Below are 24,920 nucleotides of genomic sequence, written 5' to 3' on the forward strand. Positions count from 1 at the left end.
TATATCTATATCTATATCTATATCTATATCTATATCTATATCTATATCTATATCATCTATCTATATATATAATTTCCCTATGGAAAACTAGTTAGAATATATATATAACATACCCTAAGTTCTTTTCAGTGTTTATGGAATTATGGACTTAAAGAAATAACCATCAGTAATGAGACTGAGTATATAGTAAGCCTGACAAAGGCCCTGGAGAGCCTGCATTTCAACTCTCATTGTCACAACTCTTGTTTATTTTTTGTGTTGGGGTTATTGCTGTTGCGGTTCTTTTTTTTTTTTTTTTTTTAAGTTTATTTATTTTGAGGGTGGGAGGCAGAGAGAGAGGGAGAGAGAGAATATCAAGCAGGCTCAGCACTGTCAGTGTAGAGTCCAACACGGGGCTCTATCCCACAAACCATGAGATTGAACCTGAGCTGAAATCAAGAGTTGGACGCTTAACCGACTAAGCCACCCAGGCGCGCCTTGCTGTTGTTGTTCTTAATGTTGTTTCAGAACCTTGTGCTCCGTGTTAAAATGTTTAATGGAAAGAAATCCTACCCATTCACAGGCTTACATCAAATAATGTAGTGTTTTAACATTGATGGAAAGTATTCACATAATAATTCTAGTTGGATTTTAAGTTTGTATTTGAGGGCGCCTGGGTGGCGCAGTCGGTTAAGCGTCCGACTTCAGCCAGGTCACGATCTCGCGGTCCCTGAGTTCGAGCCCCGCGTCGGGCTCTGGGCTGACGGCTCGGAGCCCGGAGCCTGTTTCCGATTCTGCGTCTCCCTCTCTCTCTGCCCCTCCCCCGTTCATGCTCTGTCTCTCTCTGTCCCAAAAATAAATAAAAACCGTTGAAAAAAAAAAATTAAAAAAAAAAAAAGTTTGTATTTGAATCTCCAGCCACTTGCCAATAATAAGAAAGTGGAGCAAGAATTTTGGTTTTCTTTGGGGAAGGGCCACATTCAGATATTAAACTTTGGTACTTCTATAAAGGAATATTACAGAAGAGTTCGATAAACATTAGTGCATCAACTCAGAATCAGTAAATGTTTTACAGAGTTACTATATTGAGGGTTAGTGTATAACTCTTATTCTCGTAATGTCCTCACTCTTTTATCTGCTCAGTACATCCTCTCCAAAGGAGCTCCTACCAAACCTTTACTTCTTTTTATTTATGGGAACAAGAAAACTGTTCTAAAAGCGTTAGTGACTATTGCTTTAAGGGATTTGATCTAGGACTGTCCAACGTTTAGAAGACATTCTTTAACAAAGCACAACTCTGCTTTGTTTTCAATACAGCATTTCTCGTTTCTTGGCCCCAGGAAAATACCTCTGACCAGCAAAAATGTTTTAACAACAGCAAGAAAGAGTAAGGAGGGCCTTGTCAGTTTTTCGTCTATCTTTTCCTTGCCAAAGATTAACCTCTTGAGGCTTTCTTTCAGATACCACATAAGTCATTAATTCCTGACCTAGTCTGGAAGTAGTACTTCATTAGGCTGCCACTGATAGCCACTTAGCCAGCAAGGTGAGCCACTGAGCATCCTCTAGTGCATATTGCCTAGAGACCTTGCCTATGAAATATTAGAGTGCTTTTTAATCCCCAAGAGCAAACCCTGGAGCCATCTCCCATGTTGGGTCCAAATTTCAATTTAAGAAGGCTTTAACCAAATGTCTGACTCATGTTCCAGTTTATATATTAATGTAGTGAAATTTCCACTGAGACCGTCCTTGACTCCAAAGGAAACATTACAAGGCTCTCAAACCTTCCTTCAGGAGGAAAATTTAGCAGAGGAGGTGCATCATAACGTGTCCTCCTTTATTAATGATCGCCAGCAATAAGGGACTCGCATACCCCTCAGAGAACAGGACTCAGACCACAGCCGCTGACAGTACTCACATCTCTGACTCCCAGCAGGGAAATAAGCCAGGATGAAGTTCGAAGAACCCCCATCTTGATAATTGATGAGGTAGACCTTCAAGTTAACATTGTATCAGTCCCTGGAAAACTTCTGGAGCCTTTGCTCCTCAGCTGCTTCCATGTGAAAGATTTTTTAGCCTTGTTCAGGAATTTTACTGCTAGAAGGTTGGGGAACGTATCCTTTTAAAGACTCTTGTTAATGTTTTTACTTCCCTTGAGAAACCTTTATAGTCTCAGCTGGTAGGTGAAATACCTCCTTTTATGTGTATGGAGATCAGCAGTAACCTTTTTGTTAAGTTTTTACATTTTAGTGTTTCCTCCTCCCATCTAAACTGTCTGTGGTACTTGGTACTTTTCCATGGGAAATCTGATTGACTTTCTTGAGTACCCAGCCAGCTGGTTACCCGATTTTCTTTGGGCTAGAAATATTCTCTGTTATAGGTGAAGAATCTGTTCAGGCAGCTCATTTGGCTTGGAAGAGAGAGATGTGTCTAAGAATGCTTGAACTATGTGTACTTGGAAGTGCAACGAAAACCTCTAAGGCACCTGTTGGTAGAGGTAGCTTGACTATAACTGTGGGTCAGAATTGACACTTAAAGGCAGAGATCCATTTGAGAAACCGATGAAAACTATGGCCCTCTCCCCAGGAAAGTATACACACACACACAATTTTGCATTGTGTGTTGGGGGTGGTGGTCTAGACATCCATGGACTCTAGGTGAAGAGCTTTTGACCTACAAGAATAGAGATGCTAATATTTTGTACCTATGTATCATTATGTGGTCTCCAAAACCCTCTTATGTACTTTTTTTTCCCTCAGTGCACATTTGACGTAGGCAAAGTAGACATTATTGTTCCCATTTTACAAATGAGGATTATTACCGCCAGTGTTAAGTGCTGAAATAGTAAGAAATGGAGATAGAACCACTGATGATCATCCTTTGTAATACTGCCTTATGTATTTGAAAAGGAATTGTTTTCCCTTGGCCTGATCCTCTTTAGGGTAAATAGATCTTCTGTCTTCCCCATGAGTCCTATTTTTTCCTAATGTATTAACCATCTATTCTTAATAGCCTTAAATTGTGAAAATCAGAATTAGACCCAGTTCTCTTTATATCCTGTGTTGGGTATAAAGAAAGGATCACCTCATACTATTCTGTGACCTTTCAAGTAACCTTTTCTTTTATGCCTATGAATATGCCTCCATGGTTTAGTCACAGAATAAAATGGTTGGCCTAGGAGAAAGTCAAGAACATTAGGGCTGCTTTATTCATGCTTGGAGAAAGTGTTAGGGCAATGGTTCTTGAAGTGTAGTCCCAGAGCAGCAGCATTAAATCACCTGGAAACTTGCTGGAAATGCAGAACCTTTGGCCCCACCCAGATTTACTAAATCAGAAACTCTGGGGATGGGGCTTAGCAGCGCCCTTTAATAAGCCCTGTGGGTAATTGTGATGCACCTAACGTTTGAGAACTACTTTGTTAGATAAACTTGTTAAGTGGTAAGGCTTTTCCTGTCGGTAATAGTGTCCTAAAATGTCTTCTAGTTGGATTTAGTATAGATCTGCAGCTACCTCTGACTCAGGTCTAGTCAGTTAAGCAATGGACCAACAAGTTCCCTTTCACCTGAGTGAGGAAAATCCAGAACCAGCTGAGAGTGTACTAGGAAGAGCAGAAGTTTAGGGATTCATCATGTAAGCAGAAAAAGACTAGTCTGTCTTATCTGCTGAAATTATGAGTGAGAGATCGGGATTGTCATGGGTGATGGTGAATATCATATTTGAGTTCAGTTAATTTCTCTTTCAACTTTTGGTAGTAACACTGGGCAAAGTTGTCAATTAAATGGCTGTTAGATTTCATATTCAATGGCTATGATCAGCCATCTCAGAACTGTGGTCTGATCAGAGCTCCCAAGATCATGTGGGATATAATTTCTGAGACCCAATCTAATAAGAAAGTAAGTTTAAAGCGTCATTTGAAATAAAATAAATTTAAAGATAAATCAAGAGGAATGGGGTGGAGCTAGTACACCTAGGATTAGGACCAGGGGAATTTTTGATCTTCTGATTAATATCATAAGGTGTGGTGTAGTAGGAAGAACTTTGGCTCTGTCATAAACACAGGCTCCCGTTCCAGTCCCATCACTGACTTGCTGTGAGACCTCCAGCAGATCATTTGTTCTCGCAGGGCTGCACTTCCCTAATTTGTCAAATGGGAATAATGATGTCGACTTTGTAAGATTCTTATGCTGCTTGATAGAAGTAACAAATACGCAGGGCAATGTACATTTTGTAGGAACTTAATAAATATATGCCCTTCTCTCTTTATTCCATCCTTCCAGAGACCTTTTCTCTCAAAATAAAGATTATCCTAAAAAAAGAATCTACCATTTTACGTTCTTTCTTGTGCTCAATAAGCAGTCTCTTTTTTTAAGGAAGAATTCAGATCACATTCCCACCCGTCTCTGTAACATACAGTTGAATGTGGCTTTCCTATTTAGTGGGTCCCTTTCAGAAATCAACAAATAAATAGTGTGATTCTTGCCCCTTTCATTTGACTCTTTATTTGGTATGTAACAAGGTCACTGTGATTCTGGGAACTCTGAGGAAATAGGAAATTCTCCTTTGTAGTCACACTTCCCATGAAACACACAGTTTTTTGAAAAACTGAAAAAAGCACCACCTAATCAGCAACAATCTTGAGTTGGGACTAGAAACCGTAGGTCAAAACCTGTATAAAAGATGCACAATTAAGAGTAAAGCAACGGTCTGAGAAAGTTGATTTCCTTGGCGTCATAGCTGAAAGCAATGTCCTCAGTCTGACAAACCCAAGGATACCTACCGGGTGTAGAGTAGAGGCTGCCTCAGCATTTGGCCCCATTTCTTCCCTTACCTTCTTAATAAATTCCCTCATTGTTTTAGTGGCTCTGTAGTTAATTTTTTTCTAATGAGACTAGGTTAACCAAAATCATCTGACACGGAAAAGGAGGAGGTAAGGTTAAAAAGGAACCTAATTAGCAAGTTAATTATAGTAGGCAAAAAAGTGCACTGGTTATATAAATAAGCTATTGTTATGCGCATGCAAGTTGGGCCTTGTCAGGGGACTTGTTAAGGTTTAGAGGTCAGAGGATCCGTGTAATTAGGTGTTTAGGAGAAAAATAAAATAAAAGCAAAACAGCTCCGAGAATTAGGAATGGTTGATGAGCCACTAACAACAGAAATGCCTTATTAAATTGGGCTCTACTGCTGGAGGGGTTGTTGGAGCTGCCTCAGGGATTCCAGGGAAGGGTACCTCCCCCCCCCCCAAAAAAAAGCTAGTTGGAACCAGAGCCAACAGAATTGCTGATGAGGAAAGTTTAAAGGCCTACCCACAAGGGTCCCTGGACCAGAGAGGTGGCAGTAGGGCTGGTAATGTCACTATGCTGAGCAACAAGAAGAAATACATTGTCAATGGCAACTCTGGGATTAAAGCCCAGGTGAGGCTAAGCTCCTATTTAGCAGGCTTGCTGCTGCCATAGCCATTATTGTAAAAGGCCAGCTGCTTTTTCCTTCCTTTGCTGCTTTCATCCCTGCTTCTGGCATAAGGTGAGCTGCTCCTCTCCCAACACTCTTTCCCTCCCTTGCTTATTGGAATTAGGCAGTTCTCTCTGAAATTGAAAAGGAGGGTTACCTTAAAGGACTCTGATTTCGGACAAGGTAGAAGAGTTAGGGGTTCAGAAGGTACCAGAGTCCTCTACCCGGGGTGGGTAGATTACTGTATCACAAGGTGAACTGTTGAGTGAAGAATGTAATGGCATTTACGGAGAATCGAGAATGGGGCACCGGGGATGACCTACTTAAGCCATGTGTTCTGGTTGTCAGAAAAAGATATATTTCTTGGGAAAAGAATACATCTCATTCTGTATAAGTGGTTAGTCTCTTTCTAATATTCTTCTGTCTTAAAATTGAGGTCAGTGTCTAATGAGTAAACAAGACTGAGGACCCTTTCTGAGTGGAGAACGCCAGCATAGCCTAGTCTTCTTTGGTGCCAAAAGACCTTCTTTGGTGCGGGAAGAATTACTGTAAATGGAGAAGACTATAGAGAAGACAGCTCTGCTTAGGGAAACTGGATTGAGAAGATGAGCAGCCAGATAGCTACGTGGTTTAGTGTTATTGGGGTAACGTGGTGTGCATCCACCCCCCCACCCCCCCCACCCGTGATCCTACAAATCTAGAGAAGCAGAGTGGCCGGCCCCCTCTAGTGGTGTGTGGGTGGGAGGGGGTTGTTAACATATCTGAGACAGGGTTCATCTGTTACTTTCTTAAAAGGAGGCACTGCTGAAGTTAGTGACTCATCCTGGCCTCTGGAAAGTCAATTACTGCTCCTTTTCCTAGATGGGCCTCTGGGAGAAAAAAAAAAAAAAAAAAAAAAGGAAAGAAAAAGAAAAATGACACCATAGTCTTGAACAGGGTGGTGCAATGAAAGCCAGAGTTTTCAGCCTGACTGCTATCCCCCTCCCCATCTTTTCACCCACCTTCCCCTGCCCAGCTTTTTTTTGTGCTAAAAATTCTTTTACCTTTAGATTTGGCTTAGGCTTACATTTACTTAATATCCAACCAAGTACAGACAGTGAAGTTAGAATAGGCTACTTCAGGTTCATTGTTTTAGCATGTGATTACCTACCGTGTGTCAGGTATTTGTGCCTACAAATCTATAGCCTCCAGGATACAGATAGATACTTCTATTCAGTGTGGTAAGTGCTGGACTAGGAGGAGTACAGGGAAGTTCCCATGGGAGTGCATAGAAAGAGCACTTTATCTTTTTGCGATAAATTGCTACTTTAGCAAAATGATGAATTTTGCCATTTTTCACCTTGCAAAGAGCTTCTGATCCAATGAATTTTCCTATTACTAAAAACAATTTGCAAACTCTAAGGTACTAACACAAGCTTCATTTGTTGGTATAGCTATGAAAATGGTATGAATTTCCCTAAAATAGGCATGCTAAGCTAATTCAGTGTGGCATTAGTGTCCTTGTCTCACTATTCAGATAACCCAATAGTTGCCTCTAACTGCAGGAAATACTAGCTGTCAGTCACTGCTTTCATTCTGGTATGCTGTGTCTGTGTCCTGCCCATCAAGGAACCATCTTTTTTTTTTTTTTTTTTAAGTTTATTTATTTATCTGGAGGGAGAGGGAGAGAACGGGGGAGGCGCAGAGAGAGAGAGGGAGACAGAGAAAATCCCAAGCATGCTCCGCACTGCCAGCACCGACCTGACATGGAGCTCAAACTCACAAACCGTGAGATCATAAACTGAGCCGAAACCAAGAGTTGGACTCTCTACTGATGGAGCCATCCAGGTGCCCCAGGGAACCATCTTTTTATGATGAAAGGTAGTTGTGAGATTGTTGATCCTTCCTGCCTCTATTCCACCTTGGATCCAGAATAACCCATGTAATTATACAAACATTCAACTAAGGATAAAGAAGAAAAGTTATTTATTGAATAAACTATATGAACTTTCATTTGTAAAGTGTTATAAAGTGTCGGCTGGAACCTCCAACAGTAGGCGAAAGGGATAAAATTGTAAGAAAATCATCAGTATTGGTCCAAAATGCAACCTCCAGAGTATTGCTGTCTATATACATTCAGTCCAGTCATCTACCTGTCTTCTACATCTGTTATGTTATAATGAATAGATGATCAATCCTGTGGCTTGTAGGTATTCTATGACACCCAACATTAAAAATAATAAATTAATGTTTACTATACTTATTAGAATTGAAAAGCCAATTAATACATTTCTAGAAAGCTTTTAAAAAGCTAGAGTGCCTACCCGTAAGAGTTATAAGAACAGTGAACTACAGAGGTAGAAGTCAGGGGGTGGATTTATTGAATCTACTGCTGTGTTTAACAGCTTATGTGCATTGTTTCATTTAACCCTCTCTAAACCTTGTGAGGTAAGTACTTTTGTCTTTGCTGTATTTATGAGAAAATGAGTATCACAAAACACCTTGACCAACATCACATAGCTAATGACTGGTATAATCAGGATTTGAATGCAGCTTCAGAAGTTCTTAGTGGAGAGCCTTTTTTTTTTTTTTTTTTTTTTTTTTGTATTATACCATCCCATTTCCTGAGACTCTTAAAATCTGAAGTCACTTTGCCTTTCTGTACTTTGCAGTTTTCTCATCTAGATATATGAATATTAGGATAGATAGTCTCAAAGATTCTTTCCAGCTTTAATTTTCAGTGAAACTATAGAAAGGAATATGACTCAACTTTCTAAAAATTTATTTTAACCAGAACATTCCATTCTCTCTCTCTCTTTTTTTATTTTTGGTCACAATTTTATTTTAAAGGTATATGGCCAGAGAGTTGATCAAAGATTTAAATTTGATAGAAACATAGTAGGTAAAGAATGAAAAATCATTCAGTCCAAAAAATCTTAACATTCCAAAAATGGGTTGGTACAATCAGATCAACTGCAAAGGAAGGTAAGATCCTGTAATGCAAGCCTTGAACTGCTATCTCAAAATGAAGGTTGTTTTCTTTTATATAACTAGAGTTCTTTTTCTTAGCAGATCCAATTTGCTGACCAGAAACAAGAATTCAACAAACGTCCCACCAAAATTGGACGTCGCTCTCTGTCTCGTTCCATTTCTCAGTCATCTACTGACAGCTACAGCTCAGGTGAGTACTGAGCTGCTATGGACCCACCCGTGGAGGCTAATTAAGTATGATCAATGGGCCCTCCTGTCCATCCAAACCTGTGCTTTGGAATAAACACTTTGACTCTCAGTCAAAATTTAGACCAAGGTTCTGGATGGAATCTTGGGATTCCTCTTGAGGATTCAGGGTGGAGCCTAATGGAGGTCTCTTCTTCCAACAATGGCAGAAGAGGGTGAATAACAAAACTGAATTCTGATCTATTCAGAGGGTGGGCATAGGTAACTCATTGATGACCTTCATTGAACAGCATGTATAAAGACATGTTTTTTTCCGTTCTTTGAAAATAAGAGGAGTTCCCCATCCCTCCATCCAGTACTTGCAAATTAAGAGGGAAACCTTAATTGCCCTAAGAAACAATGAAAACATTCAAGTGAGCCCTAGTTCCAGTGAGCCCTTTGCCTTCTCTTCTAAGCTATGCCATTATATTGCTTGTCACTCCTTCCTTCCTTTGCAGTGGCATTAATTCAAATATACGGGCTGTGGAGCTGTAATATCATTTAATGCCAGATGAGTTATTACCACGTAGGACCCCTCGAAGGCATCGGCCATTTGTGCAACAATGCCTAGTGTGTATCTGATCTAATAAGGAGCTATTTTATTTTGCTCTTCCGTTGGAATATAGTAGGAAGCTGAATGTTTGCCCTAGTTATCTCTTCACATTATAAATAGTAATATTCTTTAAAAATTTTTCATCATGACCTCAAATTTTATTTGTTCTTCACACAAATAGGAAAGTAGTATTTGTTATGTAAAGTTGAAGAAAGCTTGTTTGGGAAACTTTTAGGTTGGGTAGATTGTTATTTACACTTGTTACATTTCTCTTTTTATTCCCTTCTGCCCCCTGTAATGGAATGAAGTAAATCCCTATGGATTTTTGTGTAAAGATACCGAATTGTGTACCTGTCTTATTCTGCTGAAATAGCCAGTGTTGAAAATTCATGAACCAGTTAATATAACTCTGGAAACCAGGGCGCCTAGATGGCTCAGTTGGTTGGGCAGCCAACTTTGGCTCAGGTCATGATCTCACAGTTCATGAGTTCGAGCTCCACATCGGGCTCTGTGCTGACAGCTCAGAGCCTGGAGCCTGCTTCAGATTGTGTTTCCGTCTCTCTCTGCCCCTCCCCTGTTCACTCTCTGTCTCTCTGTCAAAAATAAATTAAAAAACATTGAAAAAAATGTTTTTAAATATAACTCTGGAAACCAAAATAATTGTGAAATGTGAATTATAAAATGGTGGTTAAAATTTTAGACTGTAAGTTTGTGCATATTGTTTAAAGATGGATACTAAACAATAACTGTACTAAACCTTAACACCAGCTCAGTCTCCTCCCTATACACTAGATCCACATTTCCAATTGTGTTCCTGCAGAGAAAACCAATGCCTGCCTTTCTACTGAACCCCTGTATGTAAGGAGGGTACTTATAAAATAAATACTTACCTAGAAAGTGTGATTGATCTCCTCAGTTTCTAAGTGAACACATAGTTGCCTAGTATATCTCATTAGAGAGTGATACTGACTGATGTCACTCTGGAAAACTTGGACTTTTAAGTTGAACTACTCAAAAATTGCCAACCTTATATATCCATTTAAAGATATTAAATTCAGGAGCATGGAGTCAAAATATTCTGGTGATATAAAATAATTTAAGATTGGGTGCCTGGGTGGCTCAGTCAGTTAAGTGTCTGCCTTTGGCTCAGGTCGTGATCTCACAGTTTGTGGGTTTGAGCTACGTATTGCACTCTCTGCTGTCAGCACAGAGCCCGCTTCAGATTCTCTGTCCCCCTCACCCCTTACCCCTCCCCCACTCTTGAGTGCTCTCTCTCTCTCTCAAAAATAAATAAAAATTTTAAAAAATTAAAAAAAAAAGAAAAGAAAAGAACTTAAGATCAATTATTCAGATTCCCACTGGATGCTAGAATTACCTTGATGGTATCCCTGACAAATGGCCATCTGGCTTCTTTGGGAGCATTTTAGATGATAGGGTGATTCTTGCTTTATCTAGTCATTTAGCTCTGATAAGCTCTTATATAATCCTTGGAATTTAATGATTTTACATAGAAATAAAAGTCACCCTTTTCAGGGCATCCCATTGTCGTGGCTATCCTCATCTGGATATATTCCAGATGAAGTATCCTTTTAAAAATATGCCTATGACTTTAATATTCCAGGTATGATCTGAAACAATCTATAGGAAGTGTTATTTCCATAAACTCGGTGCTTTAAAAATGAAACCGAAGATGATGCTTGTTTCTTTTACAGCTGTTTCAGACACACGGTTACCTCGTTTTGTTTTTGTTTTTTCACATGAACAATTAGCAAGTCCTGGACTGGCAGTTAGGAGAGACCAATTTTCTAGGCTTTGATCCCTATGTGATTTGTTTGTGTGATCCTGGAAAACTCTTGTAGTTTGTGATGTTGATAACAGAGGCAATGAGAAATTATATGAGGTGCTACAGAAAAAGCTCCTAATCTATCAACGAAAACCAGGAATAATGAAATTGACTCACAGCTTTCCAGATACAGGATGATATGCAAATGCATGTCAATAAAAACTTGGAACCATTTTCAGCATACATTATCATTGAAGTGACTACAGAAATTAACATTGGAGAGCCCCAAGGATCAGTCTCTGGATCACTTCTCTGTTTATACTCTCCCACATGAGCTCATGCAGTCTCATAGGTTTAAATATTATGTATTGACATTTGATTCTCAGATTTTATCTCCACTTCAAATCTCTCCCCTATACGCTAGATCCATGTATCCAACTGCCTGCCCAGTCCTTTCACTTGATGTTTTATAGGCATCTCAAACCTCCCATGTCTTGAAAACTGAGCTCCTGAGTTCTGATCTTGCCTCGCTTATGAATATAGTTTATTCACAGCACTAGAGCCAGATTGATTCTCCGGAAATAAATAAGTCAGGTCATATCAATTCTCTGCTCTAAACCCTCCAATGGCTTCCCAGTCTCACTCTGAGTAAAGGCTAAAGGATCTTACAATGGCCTACACAGCCCTCTACCCTCCCATTACATTTCTAGTCACATCGCTAGATTCCCAAACCTCCCTCCTCTTCCAGCTATACATTTCACCCCAGCCATATTAGTGGCTCCTTACTACTATTGTGTTATTTCGAAATATGCCAGGCACTTCCCTGCTTTAAGTCCTTTGCACTTGCTATTTCCTTTGCCTGGGGTGCTCTAAGATATCCTAGCTGGGTATCCTACCTCCTTCAGTTCTTAACTAAACGTCACATTCTCATTGAGCCCTATTCTGGCTATTCTTAAAATTGTACAAACACCCCACCCAACATTTCCTATCAAAGTTTCTTCCTTAATTTTTCTCCACAGCATTTGATATATTTACTATGTATTTTACTAATTTATTATTGTCTTTCTCTCCTTCCTTGAATATGAGATCCATAAAAGTAGAGATTTTTGTCTTATACTGCTCTATTCCTAGCATTTAGAAATGTTTAACCTAAGAGGTGTTTGATAAATAAATACTGATGAAAGGTGTCCCCAGACATATACTTTATATTCTTGTTGAGGTCTCTGATATACCCTCATATACCCTCTGATATACCATATGGGTCTGATATACCCACACTCTGTATGTGAACAGCCAGAAGACTTATGACATTTCAGAAAAAATGTACCTTCCTATCCAGAGTGCTTGTTTTGCTGAAGTTACCTGGAGGCTTGGGTAGTCTATGGCCTACTCTCCCTACTTAAAGATCCTAGTGCCAAGTTTTGCCATGCTTTCATTTAGAAGCCTCTACCAGCCTTTCTCAACCAAGGTTCCTCATCAGAATCACAGAACACAGAAGAGGACTGGAGAGACTGTTTTCTCAGCTATCAAAGGATGGTTCACAACTAGTACACTTCTAGATGGATAGAAGTAAATTGATACATTTGATGGATGCTTCAATGCATTAGGGCTTAATTCTGGTGGAACCCAGGTTGAAAAAGGCTACTTCAATTCCTGAAATTCCTGCGTTTTCCTGAAAGTGTTTATAAGTAACAGACGTCTAGAAACTCTTTCCCTAAGCACAAAACCTCATAAAAACAGACGAATAGACGAGGCTTTTCTTCAAAATCAAACCATTCTCAGTGATCTATTTCTGAAAAAGCTGTCTTTACAGGGAGTTAATTGGTTAAAGATAAGAAAGGAAAGCTGAAGTCCCTTAGTTCATAATTGGTTCTTATAACACTTATAAAGCATTTTAAGATTTTTCCAAGTAACAAAGTTTTGTTTATTTGTTTGTATTTTGGTTGCTAACATAGCTTTTCACATATTTCTAGAGTGTTATTCATCAGTGAAATCTGCTGCACATTGACACACAGGTCCCTACTGTTATTTCCATTACCAAATGAATAGATTGGGCCTAAGAGGCATTGTCTGACTTAAAATAGTCTAATAGGACTAATTCATCCGGGAGTCTGACTGCTTCTTCTAGCAATAACCTACAATGTCACAGCTGCTAGGAGGTAAGGCTTAATCAGGCTTGAGCCATAGAACATATGTGTATGCATGTTCTATGGGATAGATTATGGATTAGTGATTCATCAAGTTATGTTTTGATTCTGGGTTATCATGAAACAAGAGAACACCCTGTGGTAAAGTTATATTATACTTTATTATAACTTTTCTATGTAGAAATTGAACCCTTTTTTGACTCTCATTTATTCATGAGGTTTTTCTGGTGGTAGTTAGGGGAAAGAGGGAGTATGGGAGAGAGAACATCTGTTATACTCCCTGTTTTACAGTTGGATAAATTGAGAATTGGTCACAACCAATTAGAGGTAAAGCTAGAGCTAAGGTCTTAGGCTGTGCTTCAGTTGATTATTGCCTTGATGATCAGTTGTTCATTTTTAATTGAATTATAGCTCTGGTCTTCAGAGTGTGACAATTACAAACACTTTACAAATTATGCAAGCATGTGTATACACGTGTGTTGGCTTTCTCTAAATTTTCCTGGGAAGAAACCTTTAATACTGTCTCAAATATTAAAGTGAATGTGCTACTTTAAATATAGTGACAGAAATAAGTATGGATTCAAAAAACAAATGTCATGCTAGTTCAGAATAATCTTTCCACTGTGTTTGCAGAAGTAATACTCTCTTGATCTGGGTCTGTCAGCCATTTTGCATTCACATATTAGTACCATCTAGACAACTGATATTTTTGGTTCTCACCTGATAACAGGTCTGTGTAAAGGACTCTTTGAAAACAAATCCATTGTGGCTGAAATAAAAACATTGATTGAGCTAACTATAACCAGTTGACTACTGTGAAGAAAATAAAATACGGTATTTGAGGAATTTTTTTTTTAGAATAGGGAGGTGGCATAATAATTTCTTCTTGAGATAGAAGGCAAACTCAAGCCAAAAATTGGAGCGCTTCTCCTAAGGGGAAATTTTGGTGCTTATTTTTGTTGTGTTTGTTTTGTTTTATTTTGTTTTTTACCCTGACTCATCCTTAGAATCTAGAGAGGCAAAGGAGAGGAATGCTATTCTGGGTAGAGTGAGGACTCTGTCTCAACCTTTTTCATCATTGCCAGCCAGCCACCTGCTGCTTGGTTGGATCAGTAGATGACAGAGGTAGAAAAAAAAGGAACAATAAATAATATTGTATGTATGTCATCCCTTTCCCATTCAAAATCCTGAAGCTGATGGGGCGCCTGGGTGGCTTAGTCGGTTAAGCATCCAACTCTTGGTTTCAGCTCAGGTCATGATCTCATGGTTTGTGAGTTTGAGCCCCACATCGGGCTCTGTGCTGACAGTGCAGAGCCTGCTTGGGATTCTCTCTCTCTTTGCCCCTCGCCCGCTCACTCTCTGTCTCTCTCAAAAATGAATAAATAGGGGCGCCCGGGTGGCGCAGTCGGTTAAGTGTCCGACTTCAGCCAGGTCACGATCTCATGGTCCGTGAGTTTGAGCCCCGCGTCAGGCTCTGGGCTGATGGCTCAGAGCCTGGAGCCTGTTTCCTATTCTGTGTCTCCCTCTCTCTCTGTCCCTCCCCCGTTCATGCTCTGTCTCTCTCTGTCCCAAAAATAAATAAACGTTGAAAAAAAAAAATTAAAAAAAAAAAATGAATAAATAAAACTTAAAAATCCTGAAGCTGAGTAAGAACCTTTAAAGATGTTATTTCTGGTATTGACTTAAAAATATATGCAAAAGCCAACACTAATATCGGGTATCATTTATTCAGTATTTAATTTATACCAAGCATTGCATTAGCACTTTACTTACATTATCTCATTTAATCTTCTCAACAACTTGACTCTGACAAGTCATGTCTTCCAATTTACAATCTGCTTCATAATACATATTACAACCATAGGAAAAGAAAAACTCTAATTAATTCTGAAATGAGTCATTTCATGTCTGACTGACTCACCCATTAGACTGAAAACTCCATGAAGATGAAGACAGCCATATTTGTTCTATATACCCAGGAATTAGACTGTGCCTGGGACATAGTAGATAATGTGATAAAAATTTGTTGAATGAACAACTGAATGTGTGCATGATTGGATTCATGAATGAATTCTATTAATCTATTAACTAATTCTATTAATTCTGTTAGTCAGGTTCTGGGACGCCTTTATTTTATATACCCAGAAACAGAGACTGAGGCTTCAATGTCTGACCCCAGAACACGTAACCACTATATTTAAATGGCCATTGAGGAACATAGAAATCGTCATGCCTTTGTCAAAGGATTTGAAATTTCAGGATATTCTGAATGTCAACACTTTCTTCAAAAGTGATTATACTATAAATTATGATCGAGATTAGGGATGGCCACTGCCTTTCCTCTCTCAGGTGGTAGAAGCACTGCTCCCCTAAGCCTCTAACACATAAGCTATTTCGGAGTATCGACTAGTGAAACAGATGACTGCCCAGGAAGCTGTTTCTGGGCTCTGTTGCCAAAGGTACTTTGAACTCTTGCTCACCCGAGGAGGGAGAACCACAGACTTTTTATACTGATTAGTTCCTTTCAAGAACAAAGTCTCTTTGGGGATTTACTAATTCCCTCACCTCCCTTGGCGCCCATGTTCATTCTTGTTGCCTCGTGTTAGGACTTTGCTCTAGGGCAGTTTTCCATTTCCAAGAGAGACACTCAGGCCCCTGCTGCCCAAACATCTTGTCGTGCCATGCCCGATTAGCTGGGCAAGGTCAGACTTGCCTTTTACAGCCTTCCCAGGTATAGATCCTTTGCTAAGAAATCCCAGAAATGCCATAATTCTCTGGATGTAAGTACATCAGAGCACCATAGACCTTAGGAGCTCTGAGCATTTGCAGCTTTCTCCCCTTACAAGTGATGGACATACTTCTTATCCCATTGAGAGATATGTAATGCTTTATGGATAGAGCTTTATATCCCCCAACCTCCCCTCCCCCTCAAAAAAACACAAGGGGCATCTGGGTGGCTCAGTTGGTTAAGCCTATGGCTTCGGCTGAGGTCATGATCTCATACTTTGTGTCAGCTCTGTGCTGACAGCTCAGAGCCTGGAGCCTGCTTCGGATTCTGTGTCTCCCACACTTTCTACCCCTCCATCTATCTCTCTCTCTCTCTCTCTCTCTCTCTCTCTCTCTCTCTCAAAAACAAATAAACATTTAAAACAAACAAACAAACAAACACCACCACGACAACCACAAGAAACCTTGAGGGCTACTTAGGAAGAAACTATCCTCAGAAACTTAAACATAAGTCATGGAATGAAATTAAATCATCTAGCAAATGATTAGCAACTACAGATTTGTTTTAAAACTGAAAAGACCTCAGCTAAACATGTGAGTAGCAGCAGCAGCTGCCTGTTAGCCACAATCAAAAGCCTTAGACTTTCCACCCTCTAGCGTATACTGCTAAATGGATTAATCATCAGAGCATTTTAGTATACCAAAAGAGGATTTATCCACTTCTTTGGGAACCTGAAATGCCTACTGCTGGATCCACTGAGGCCAGCAAGAAGGGAGAGCACACTGAATACTTCATTGTCAATATCTAATTGGGTCTGCAGGCATAGTTCAGCCTCATCAGAGCGAGTTCTGAAAAGAAAGCTCTGTTATGTCAGACAAACACTTTTTGTGTGGTTCTTAATTACTTTCCCATGGGTTCCTTGTTTTCTAGGTCTTATCTGTTCAATTACTGTACTAAAACACAAATTACATCAGGCATCTAAGCAGCAGACAAAAAGGGCAGCTAGGATCCCAGAAACCCATAGGTTAATGACCATGATCTTGCATTAAGAACTTCAACCTATTGCTACCATGGTGTAACCTCTCTCGTTTTGCATATCCAAGGACCTCATGTTCTGAAGATCATTAGCCCTGGGTAGTTAATGCTATCCAAGGGGAACGTCTTTGGCAACCTCTCTCAGCTTCCTCTTTCTGACCTGTGGATAGCACTTTCCATAGGAGGTGGTGGACCCAGCTCCATGGTGCCATTTAGGTGCCTACCATTTAGGTGTACATCTGTATGGTGCTGGATGACTAGAGAAGCCTCAGTTCACCCCACGGTGTAGAATTTCAGAGGAAGCCATTTGTTTCCCTGAAGGCTTTTTATCTGTCATTTCAGCGGCTTCATATACAGATAGCTCTGATGATGAGACATCTCCCAGGGACAAGCAGCAAAAGAACTCTAAGGGAAGCAGTGACTTCTGTGTCAAGAACATCAAACAGGCAGAGTTTGGACGAAGAGAAATTGAAATCGCTGAACAAGGTAAAGAAAGCCAGCACCTGTTCTTTTTCATGCTGCCCGTGTCTTTTTGTCCGTGTTAATCCCTTTTTATGTCCTGGGGTCTAGTTGCTTGTGAAATTTAAGAGTGGTTTTAAAGAGGGGTGTCTGGGTGGCTTAGTTGGTTAAGCGTCTGACTCTTGATTTCCACTCAGGTCATGATCTCACAGTTCGTGAGTTTGAGCCCCCGAGTCAGGCTCCGCACCGACAGTGCAGAGCCTGCTTGGGATTTTCTCTCTCTTACCCTCCCCCAATTGCCCTCTCTCTCAAAGTAAATAAATAAATCTAAAAAAAAAAAAAAAAAAAGGAATGGTTTTAAAGAATACTTAAAAGAAATCTGAACTTAGGGAACACTGTGGGGAAGGAGTGTACTCTGGTAGGTCTATAAGGAACCCCTATACCAGGAAAAGGCAGAGAGAATGGATGAGTAAGACTGGGAGATGGGGAGTCAGAACTCTGGAGAATTTGCCTCTGAAAGCCTATTATAAAAGAAAAATCAGATTCAATGTCTTGATTCCTTAAGGAACCCAATCTAACAACCTGACCGGGGGAAGAATCTTACTTTAAGAGAATAAGTTCTTCTGTTTATTCTTTCTCTCTCATTCCCTCCTCTCTAATAGCGCTGTGTATGTATTGTGCCTTTTCAGAAATGCCTGCACTGATGGCTTTGAGGAAAAGAGCTCAAGGAGAAAAACCTTTGGCTGGAGCCAAAATTGTGGGTTGCACACACATCACTGCTCAGACTGCTGTGAGTCCTTTTTCTTTCTCCACATAATAATAGTTAATAATAGCCACCAGCTATTGAGTGCTTGCAAAATGCCAAGCGGTAGGTTAAGAGCTTAACAAGTATTAAGTCATTAATCCTTGTAATGGCCATGTAAAGCAGGTATTCTTGTTTCTACTTTGCAAACGAGGAAAGTAAGGCTCAGGGTGTTTAAGTAATTTGTCTGAGGTTATACAGCAAGTAAAATCATAGAATCCAGGTTTGAACTTCAATTCATCTGACTCCCAAGTTTATGCTTTCTCTGTGCTATACTGCTTCCCCGTGTCTTGCCTTCCAATGTCATTTCCATAAGGCAACTCTCTTAGATTGCTTTCAGCTGCAAGTAAAAGAACCTGATTCAACCTGACTCATACCTAAAGGAACTGACTATATTACATAGCTAGGAGTTCAGAGGTAAGGTGGACTTCAAATTTAGGATCTCAAGGCTCCAGTTTCATCTATCTGTAATTTTCTTGGAGCTCCCTTTTCACTTGCTTACTTCATTCTCAGGCTCATAGCAAGTTGATTACAGCTCTTTAAGCCATCACAGACTGACATGAAGAGTAGGAAGGACCATTTCTTCTTCTCCCCCAAAAGCAAGTAAATCTCTCCCAGAAGTCTTCCAGGATATTCCATCATGTGTCATTGAACAGAACAGGGTCACATAGCCATGGCCCACCAGTCCTGGCAAGGGGACTGGGATTACCATGATTGATTTAGACTAGTGATTCTTAACCCTATCAGATTCAGTGTCTCCTCTTTATAAAACATATTTTTGCAATGCCTCTGTATTATCTTAAAATGAAATTCAAACATAACATACCTCAGTACATATAATTTTTAAAAAATCAATATAAAATCTTAACTGAAATATGAAGGAGGAATAGAGGAAAAGTAATTTATAAAGAAATAATGTGTATTTCCGTATGTAAATGCTTGGGCACAAGTATAGTGGAATACTCAGATATTTGTATTTCCTCATAGCATTATTTGAATGAGAATGCCACAAATGTAGATAGAAATGTGTTACTGATTCTAAGGCATCAGAGTGACATTGCCAAATTATATGATTTTCTGAATCATATTATAATAAACTATAAACTTTTTATAAATCTCTGAACAGCAACAATAACAAGTGTGTGTTTGCTCTTAATTTACACGAGTGTTACATTCCTGGGAAAGCTATTACTATTTTGTATTAAAACTACAAGAGTATTTTTGGTTAATGTGTAAGGTGGAATAAGGTTCTAAACTTAGATCATTATAAATAGGTTTCTCACCCTTGTGAACTTTCATCGGAACATTTGAAAACTGCACTAAATGTGGCATGGTTTTTGTTGTAAGAGACTGTCCTGCACTTTCGACATGTCAAAATCTCTGGTCCTGATCACTCAATGCCAGTAGCATTCCCCTCCCGACTATTGTGACGATCAAAAATGCCCCCGCAGTTTTCCAGAGCTCCTCTGTTGAGAATCACTGACTCAGAGCCATCATCAAAGACGTAAGAGATTGAATTGCCAACCATAATGAAAACACTACAGGAAATTGGTGTATTGAGAAATGGTCTGAAATCATTTATATGATTTATAAGACTCAGGTCATCTGTATGGTTAGATCGGCTTTCAACAGAGTGTCTCCTGAAGCATGACACTTATTTATATGGCCACATTCCTGATTAAGAACAGAAGAGAGTCCTTAAGACCCAGGCAGCTACTGTTATGATCTTTACCATGAGACGTTTCCATATTACATGTTCTCTAAGGAAAAAAATACCTTGATTACCCAAAATTAATATAATAAATTGAAAAGCTGTCTCTTTTTGGAGCTACAGACTAATAAATCAAGGCAGAAACACTCTTGGAATCTTTTTTGGGCTTCCCTAGTCAGTGACATGAGACTTCAGTGTGGTGGCTTAAAATAGTAAGTGCTTCTGTACTGTCTCATGTTTCTAAATTGTATCTAGTTTCTTTTTTACCCCCTGGGTCACCAAACATTACCACCTTTCAAGGCTCCCTTCTACTTTCTCTTGAATGGAGTAATCAAAATTAGTTTACCAGTTTTAATATTATTTCAAAGTTTCCTCCCCACATTTTTTTCTTTTTCCTTTAAACAAATAATCACACAGGGGTGCCTGAGTGGCTCCATCAGTTAAGCATGTGACTCTTGATTTCGGCTTAGGTCATGATCTCATGTTTGTGAGTTCGAAGCCTGAGTTGGGCTCTCCACTGACAGTGTGGAGCCTGCTTGGGATTCTCTGTCTCCCTCTCTCTCTGCCCCTCCCTTGCTCGCACACTCTCTCCCTCAAAACGAATAAATAAAAATAAAAATAAATAATAATAACAAAGGAATTTTTACCTTGTTTTGTTTTTAATCTCCGTTTTCTTTTTCTGATTACAAAAGGAGTTAATGTTCATTTTATAATGCTCAAACATTACCATACTCTGTAACGTAAAAAGACAGTCTCCTATGATCCCATGTTCCAGAAATAACTATCATAGTTAGTTAATGGTTTCCTATCCATGTTTCCAATAGACTTGGATCTATTTGTATTTTTTAGGCATGTTTCCCTGGTTCCTTCTAATAACCAGATTCCTTTGCTACTCTCTCTAAACAGTCATGATTGAAAGTCAGGTTAAGCCAGCTTCTAAGCTCTGTCTTCCTTCCACTCCTACCTGCCTTCACTCCTGTTTGAGCCCTAACAGCTAGCACTCTTTACTTAGAATTCTTTTTTAAAATATTTATTTATTTTTGAGAGAGAGAAAGAGAGAGAGAGAGAGTGCATAAGCAGGCGAGGTGCAGAGAGAGAGGGGGACAGAGGATCTGAAGCAGGCTGCTCCCTGACAGCAAAGAGCCAGACACATGGGGCTTGAACTCAAACTTGACTGTGAGATCATGACCTGAGCTGAAGTCAGACATTCAACAGACCGAGCCACCCAGGCACCCAGCATGATTTTTTTTTAATTTAATTTATTTATTAAAAAATTGTTTTTTAATGTTCATTTATTTTTGAGAGAGAGAGCGAGCACACATACATGCACAAGTTGGGGAGGAGCGGAGAGAGAGGGACACACAGAATCCAAAGCAGGCTCCAGGCTCTGGGCTGTCAGCACAGAGCCCAACACGGGGCTGGAACTCACTGACTGTGAGATCTTGACCTCAGCCAAAGTCGGACGCTTAACCGACTGAGCCACCCAGGCGCCCCAAGTTTGTTTTTTTTAATTAAACCATAATTAGAATTTTTACTTAGCATTGAAATATGAGAAAATACAAGTTTTACAACACGAAAAGTACCAGTACTCAGAGTTAACTACTGTCAGGAAATTTTAAAACAGGTTTTTTAAAAGATTTTTTTCCCCAAAGTTTATTTATTTTTGAGAGAGAGAAACGTAGAGAGCAAGCAGGGAAGGGGCAGAGAAAGGGAGGGAGAGGGACTCCCAAGCAAGCTCCACGCCGTTGGCACAGAGCTTAATGCAGGGCTCAAACTCAGAAACCGTGAGATCATGATCTGAGCCAAAACCAAGAGTCTGATGCTTAACCAATTGAGCCACCCAGGCGCCAAAAACAAGTTTTTTTAACCAAAGCTTTATTCTTGTTAAAATAGTTAATAATCAAAGCAGTAGGGGGAATACTACTTTCTTTAAAAGAATCCTATGTCTATCTTATATATTGAAGTTAAAAGTAAATCAGGATCAAATTGGCAGAATAAATTTTTAAAATAATTTTTAAAAATAGTTTTTAATTTGAAATAAAGACAGATTTATAAAGTTGTAAGTACAGTACAGGTCACTTTTTTTCTTAGCCATTTGAGAGTAAGTTGCCAACCTGATGCTCCTTGACCCACAAATACTTTAATGTATATTTTCTACATACAAGGACATTCTCTCATATGACCAGTACAACTATTCAAAATTAGGAAATTAACATTGATTTATATTACCATCTAATCCTCAGACCTTGTATGAATTTTACTAGTTGTCCCAGTATTATATTTTATAACCCAAAGATCCAGTCCCTAGTTACACATCTCGTTAAACGTCATCCCCTTTTAGTCTCCTTTAGTCTGGAACAGTTCATCAGTCTTTCTTTGACTTTCATGACCTTGACCCTTTTGAAAATTATAGATGAATTATTCTATAGATTGTGCTCAATTCCAGTTTTCCTGATACTTTCTCATTATTAAATTCGGGATATGCATTTATGGTAGGAAATGATGTTCCATTTTTTTCATTGAATCTTATCAGGCGGCACATTGATTTAGATTTGATTTATCATTTGTCAAGATGATGTTCATTTTGATCCTTTGCTTGAGGTAGTGTCTGCTAGACTTTTCCACTGTAAAAGTTATTTTTCCCTCTTTGTAATTAAAAAGTATTTTGTGAGGTAGTAATATGAAACTATGTAGATATCCCATTCTTCATCAGGCTTTCAGTTTATTCATTTATTTACTTATTTTTATTTGTATGAATCATTATTTCCTATTTTATTTAATGCATTATGATCTGTTACTATCACTATTTATTATGATGCTTAAATTGTTCCAAACGTCCTGGTGGAGTCCCTTCAGTCTGGCTCCTGTGGCTTTTTGTCTTTTGACATATCCTTCTCATTCTTTGAGCACTTACTTGCTTCTAGTATAAGATTATCTAAGCTCATCTTGTACATTCTCTGCCCTAACCCCGGAATCAGCCATTTCTCCAAGGGGCCTGGTTCCTTTTAAAGGATCTGGATGCTATTGTATTTTTTGCCATTGGAATATCATTTTTCCTGGATCTTCTTTCATTTCGTATTTTGGAAAATAATTGCCCACTAACTCTTCATATATTTCTTTTGCCCTGTTCTCTCCTTCTCCTCATACTATTCCAGTTACATGTATGTTAGACATTTGATAATGGCCCATAGATCTTGGATGCTCTGTTCTTGGATGCTCTGATTTTTATTCCCTACTCTTTTTTCTTTCTGTATTTCAATTTGGTGATTTTTATTGATCTGTCTTCAAGTTCACTGATTCTATCCTCAGATATGCCTAGTCCGATGATGAGCCTGATGAAAGAATCCGTAATCTCTAATACCTATTAACATGTTTTCTGACATTTCTATTTGACATATTTTTATTGTTTCCATCTCTCTGCTGAAATTTCCTATCTGTTCATGGACGTCATCCATCTTTTCACTAGACCACTTAATATAAACATATTAATTACAGCTAATTTAAAGTTTTATTTATTATAGCTAATTTAAACATTTAGTTCATCTTAGAGGCTTGTTCTCTTGAATATTGTATTTCTTGACAATGGGGATGATTCCACTTTTTTGTGTGTCTTGACATTTTTTTTTAATTTGTTTTCAAGTCAGTTAACATACAGTGTAGTCTTGGCTTCAGAAGTAGAACCCAGTGATTCATCTCTTACATATGACACCCAGTGCTCATCCCGAAAAGTGCCCTCCTTAATGCCCATTTAATTGACCCCTGCCAGTGTGTCTTGAAATTTTACCTTGAATGGTAATTTGTTAGTTTCCATTATTGTCATGAACTTGGTTGGATTTCAATTATTGTTCTGCACCATAGGCCTCAAATTGCTCCAGTAGTGGGCAGCTGTTACATTGTGATTTGAGGTTAACGGAAGGTTCTTCTCAGTGTTTTGGCTTCAGTCTCAGCTTTCAGTTGCTTCTACACATGCTTGCCACAGGGGTGGGGGAAAGGGGGTGTCATCTCCCACTTCAGATACATGCCCCACCTGCTGCACTAGGCTGCTGCTCTTTGTTTCCTAGAGCTTGGCTCATGGTGAGGGCAGGTAGGGTTCTCGCATCTCCTGGTCCAGCCTCAGTCTTAGGTCTCTGTGAGGTGGGGTTTTTTCATTGTTCCTGCCTCTTCTTCCCATAGCAGCCAAATTTTGCCTTGTGTCTGTGATAGGTCTTGTGCAAGAGATATTTTCCTGCCTTTCCTGGAGAAGTAGCAGATCTTTAACAGTCATACCTTGTTTTATTGCACTTCACAGATAATGGCATTAAAAAAACTTTTTTTTTTTTTTTTAACATTTATTTGTTGTTGAGAGACAGAGAGAGACAGAGTGCAAGCTGGGGAGGGGCAGAGAGAGAGGGAGACAGAATCTGAAGCAGGCTGTAGGCTCTGAGCTGTCAGCACAGAGCCCAATGCAGGGCTCGAACCACGAACTGTGAGATCATGACCTGAGCTGAAGTTGGACACCCAACTGACTGAGGTACCCCAAAGTATTTTTTAAATTAAGGTATGTACAGTGTGCTATCACACACTCAATAGGTTACACTATAGTGTAAACATAACTTTTATATGCACTGGGAAACCAAAACATTCATTTGACTTGCTTTATTGTGATATTCACTTTATTGTGGTAGTCTGGAACCTGCAGTTTCTCTGAGGTATGCCTGTACTTTGTGTCAGTGCAAGGTCCTGGGCCCAAGAAGGCTTACTTCTCTCCAAGGAGCAGGGAGTTTTTGCTTCCACTCTTCCCCAGAAGCAGTGGATCTTTGTCTGGTCCCTGACTGCGGGCATAATTTCTGCTCCTCTTCCTTTAGCTTAAGACTTTTGTTTCCTATGAGAGAAGAGCGTGGCAAAGTGCCTGTTTTTGAGCACAGCTGATCAGGTCCTTGCCCCCCAGTCTTTCTTGTGAGCGCTGGGTGGAAGCCCCTGGAAAAGAGCTTGCGTGTGAGTGTGAAATCTCCTTGTGCCTGGGGTTATTAGAAATTCCAAACTGACATACTTTCCCACACTCAGCCTTTACTATTCATTGAATTCTAGCTTTTTTTTTTTTTTC

The 24,920-nt window shown here is 39.4% G+C and overlaps 1 protein-coding gene across 2 annotated transcripts in view; it reads left to right on the forward strand.

Moving 5' to 3' along the window:
* Nucleotides 1-24,920, forward strand: part of AHCYL2 (adenosylhomocysteinase like 2) — a 167,465-nt gene that overhangs the window by 115,041 nt on the left and 27,504 nt on the right. Inside the window, exons 2-4 of one of the 2 annotated variants that reach the window (XM_049641827.1) lie at nucleotides 8,473-8,584; nucleotides 17,208-17,351; nucleotides 18,014-18,114. In XM_049641827.1, the coding sequence (XP_049497784.1) occupies nucleotides 8,473-8,584; nucleotides 17,208-17,351; nucleotides 18,014-18,114 (357 nt within the window). The remainder of the gene's footprint in view (nucleotides 1-8,472; nucleotides 8,585-17,207; nucleotides 17,352-18,013; nucleotides 18,115-24,920) is intronic. The other variant, XM_049641828.1, reaches the window with a different exon arrangement.

The sequence above is a fragment of the Panthera uncia genome, chromosome A2, assembly GCF_023721935.1.
Source record: "Panthera uncia isolate 11264 chromosome A2, Puncia_PCG_1.0, whole genome shotgun sequence".
NCBI classification, from domain to species: Eukaryota; Metazoa; Chordata; class Mammalia; order Carnivora; family Felidae; genus Panthera; species Panthera uncia.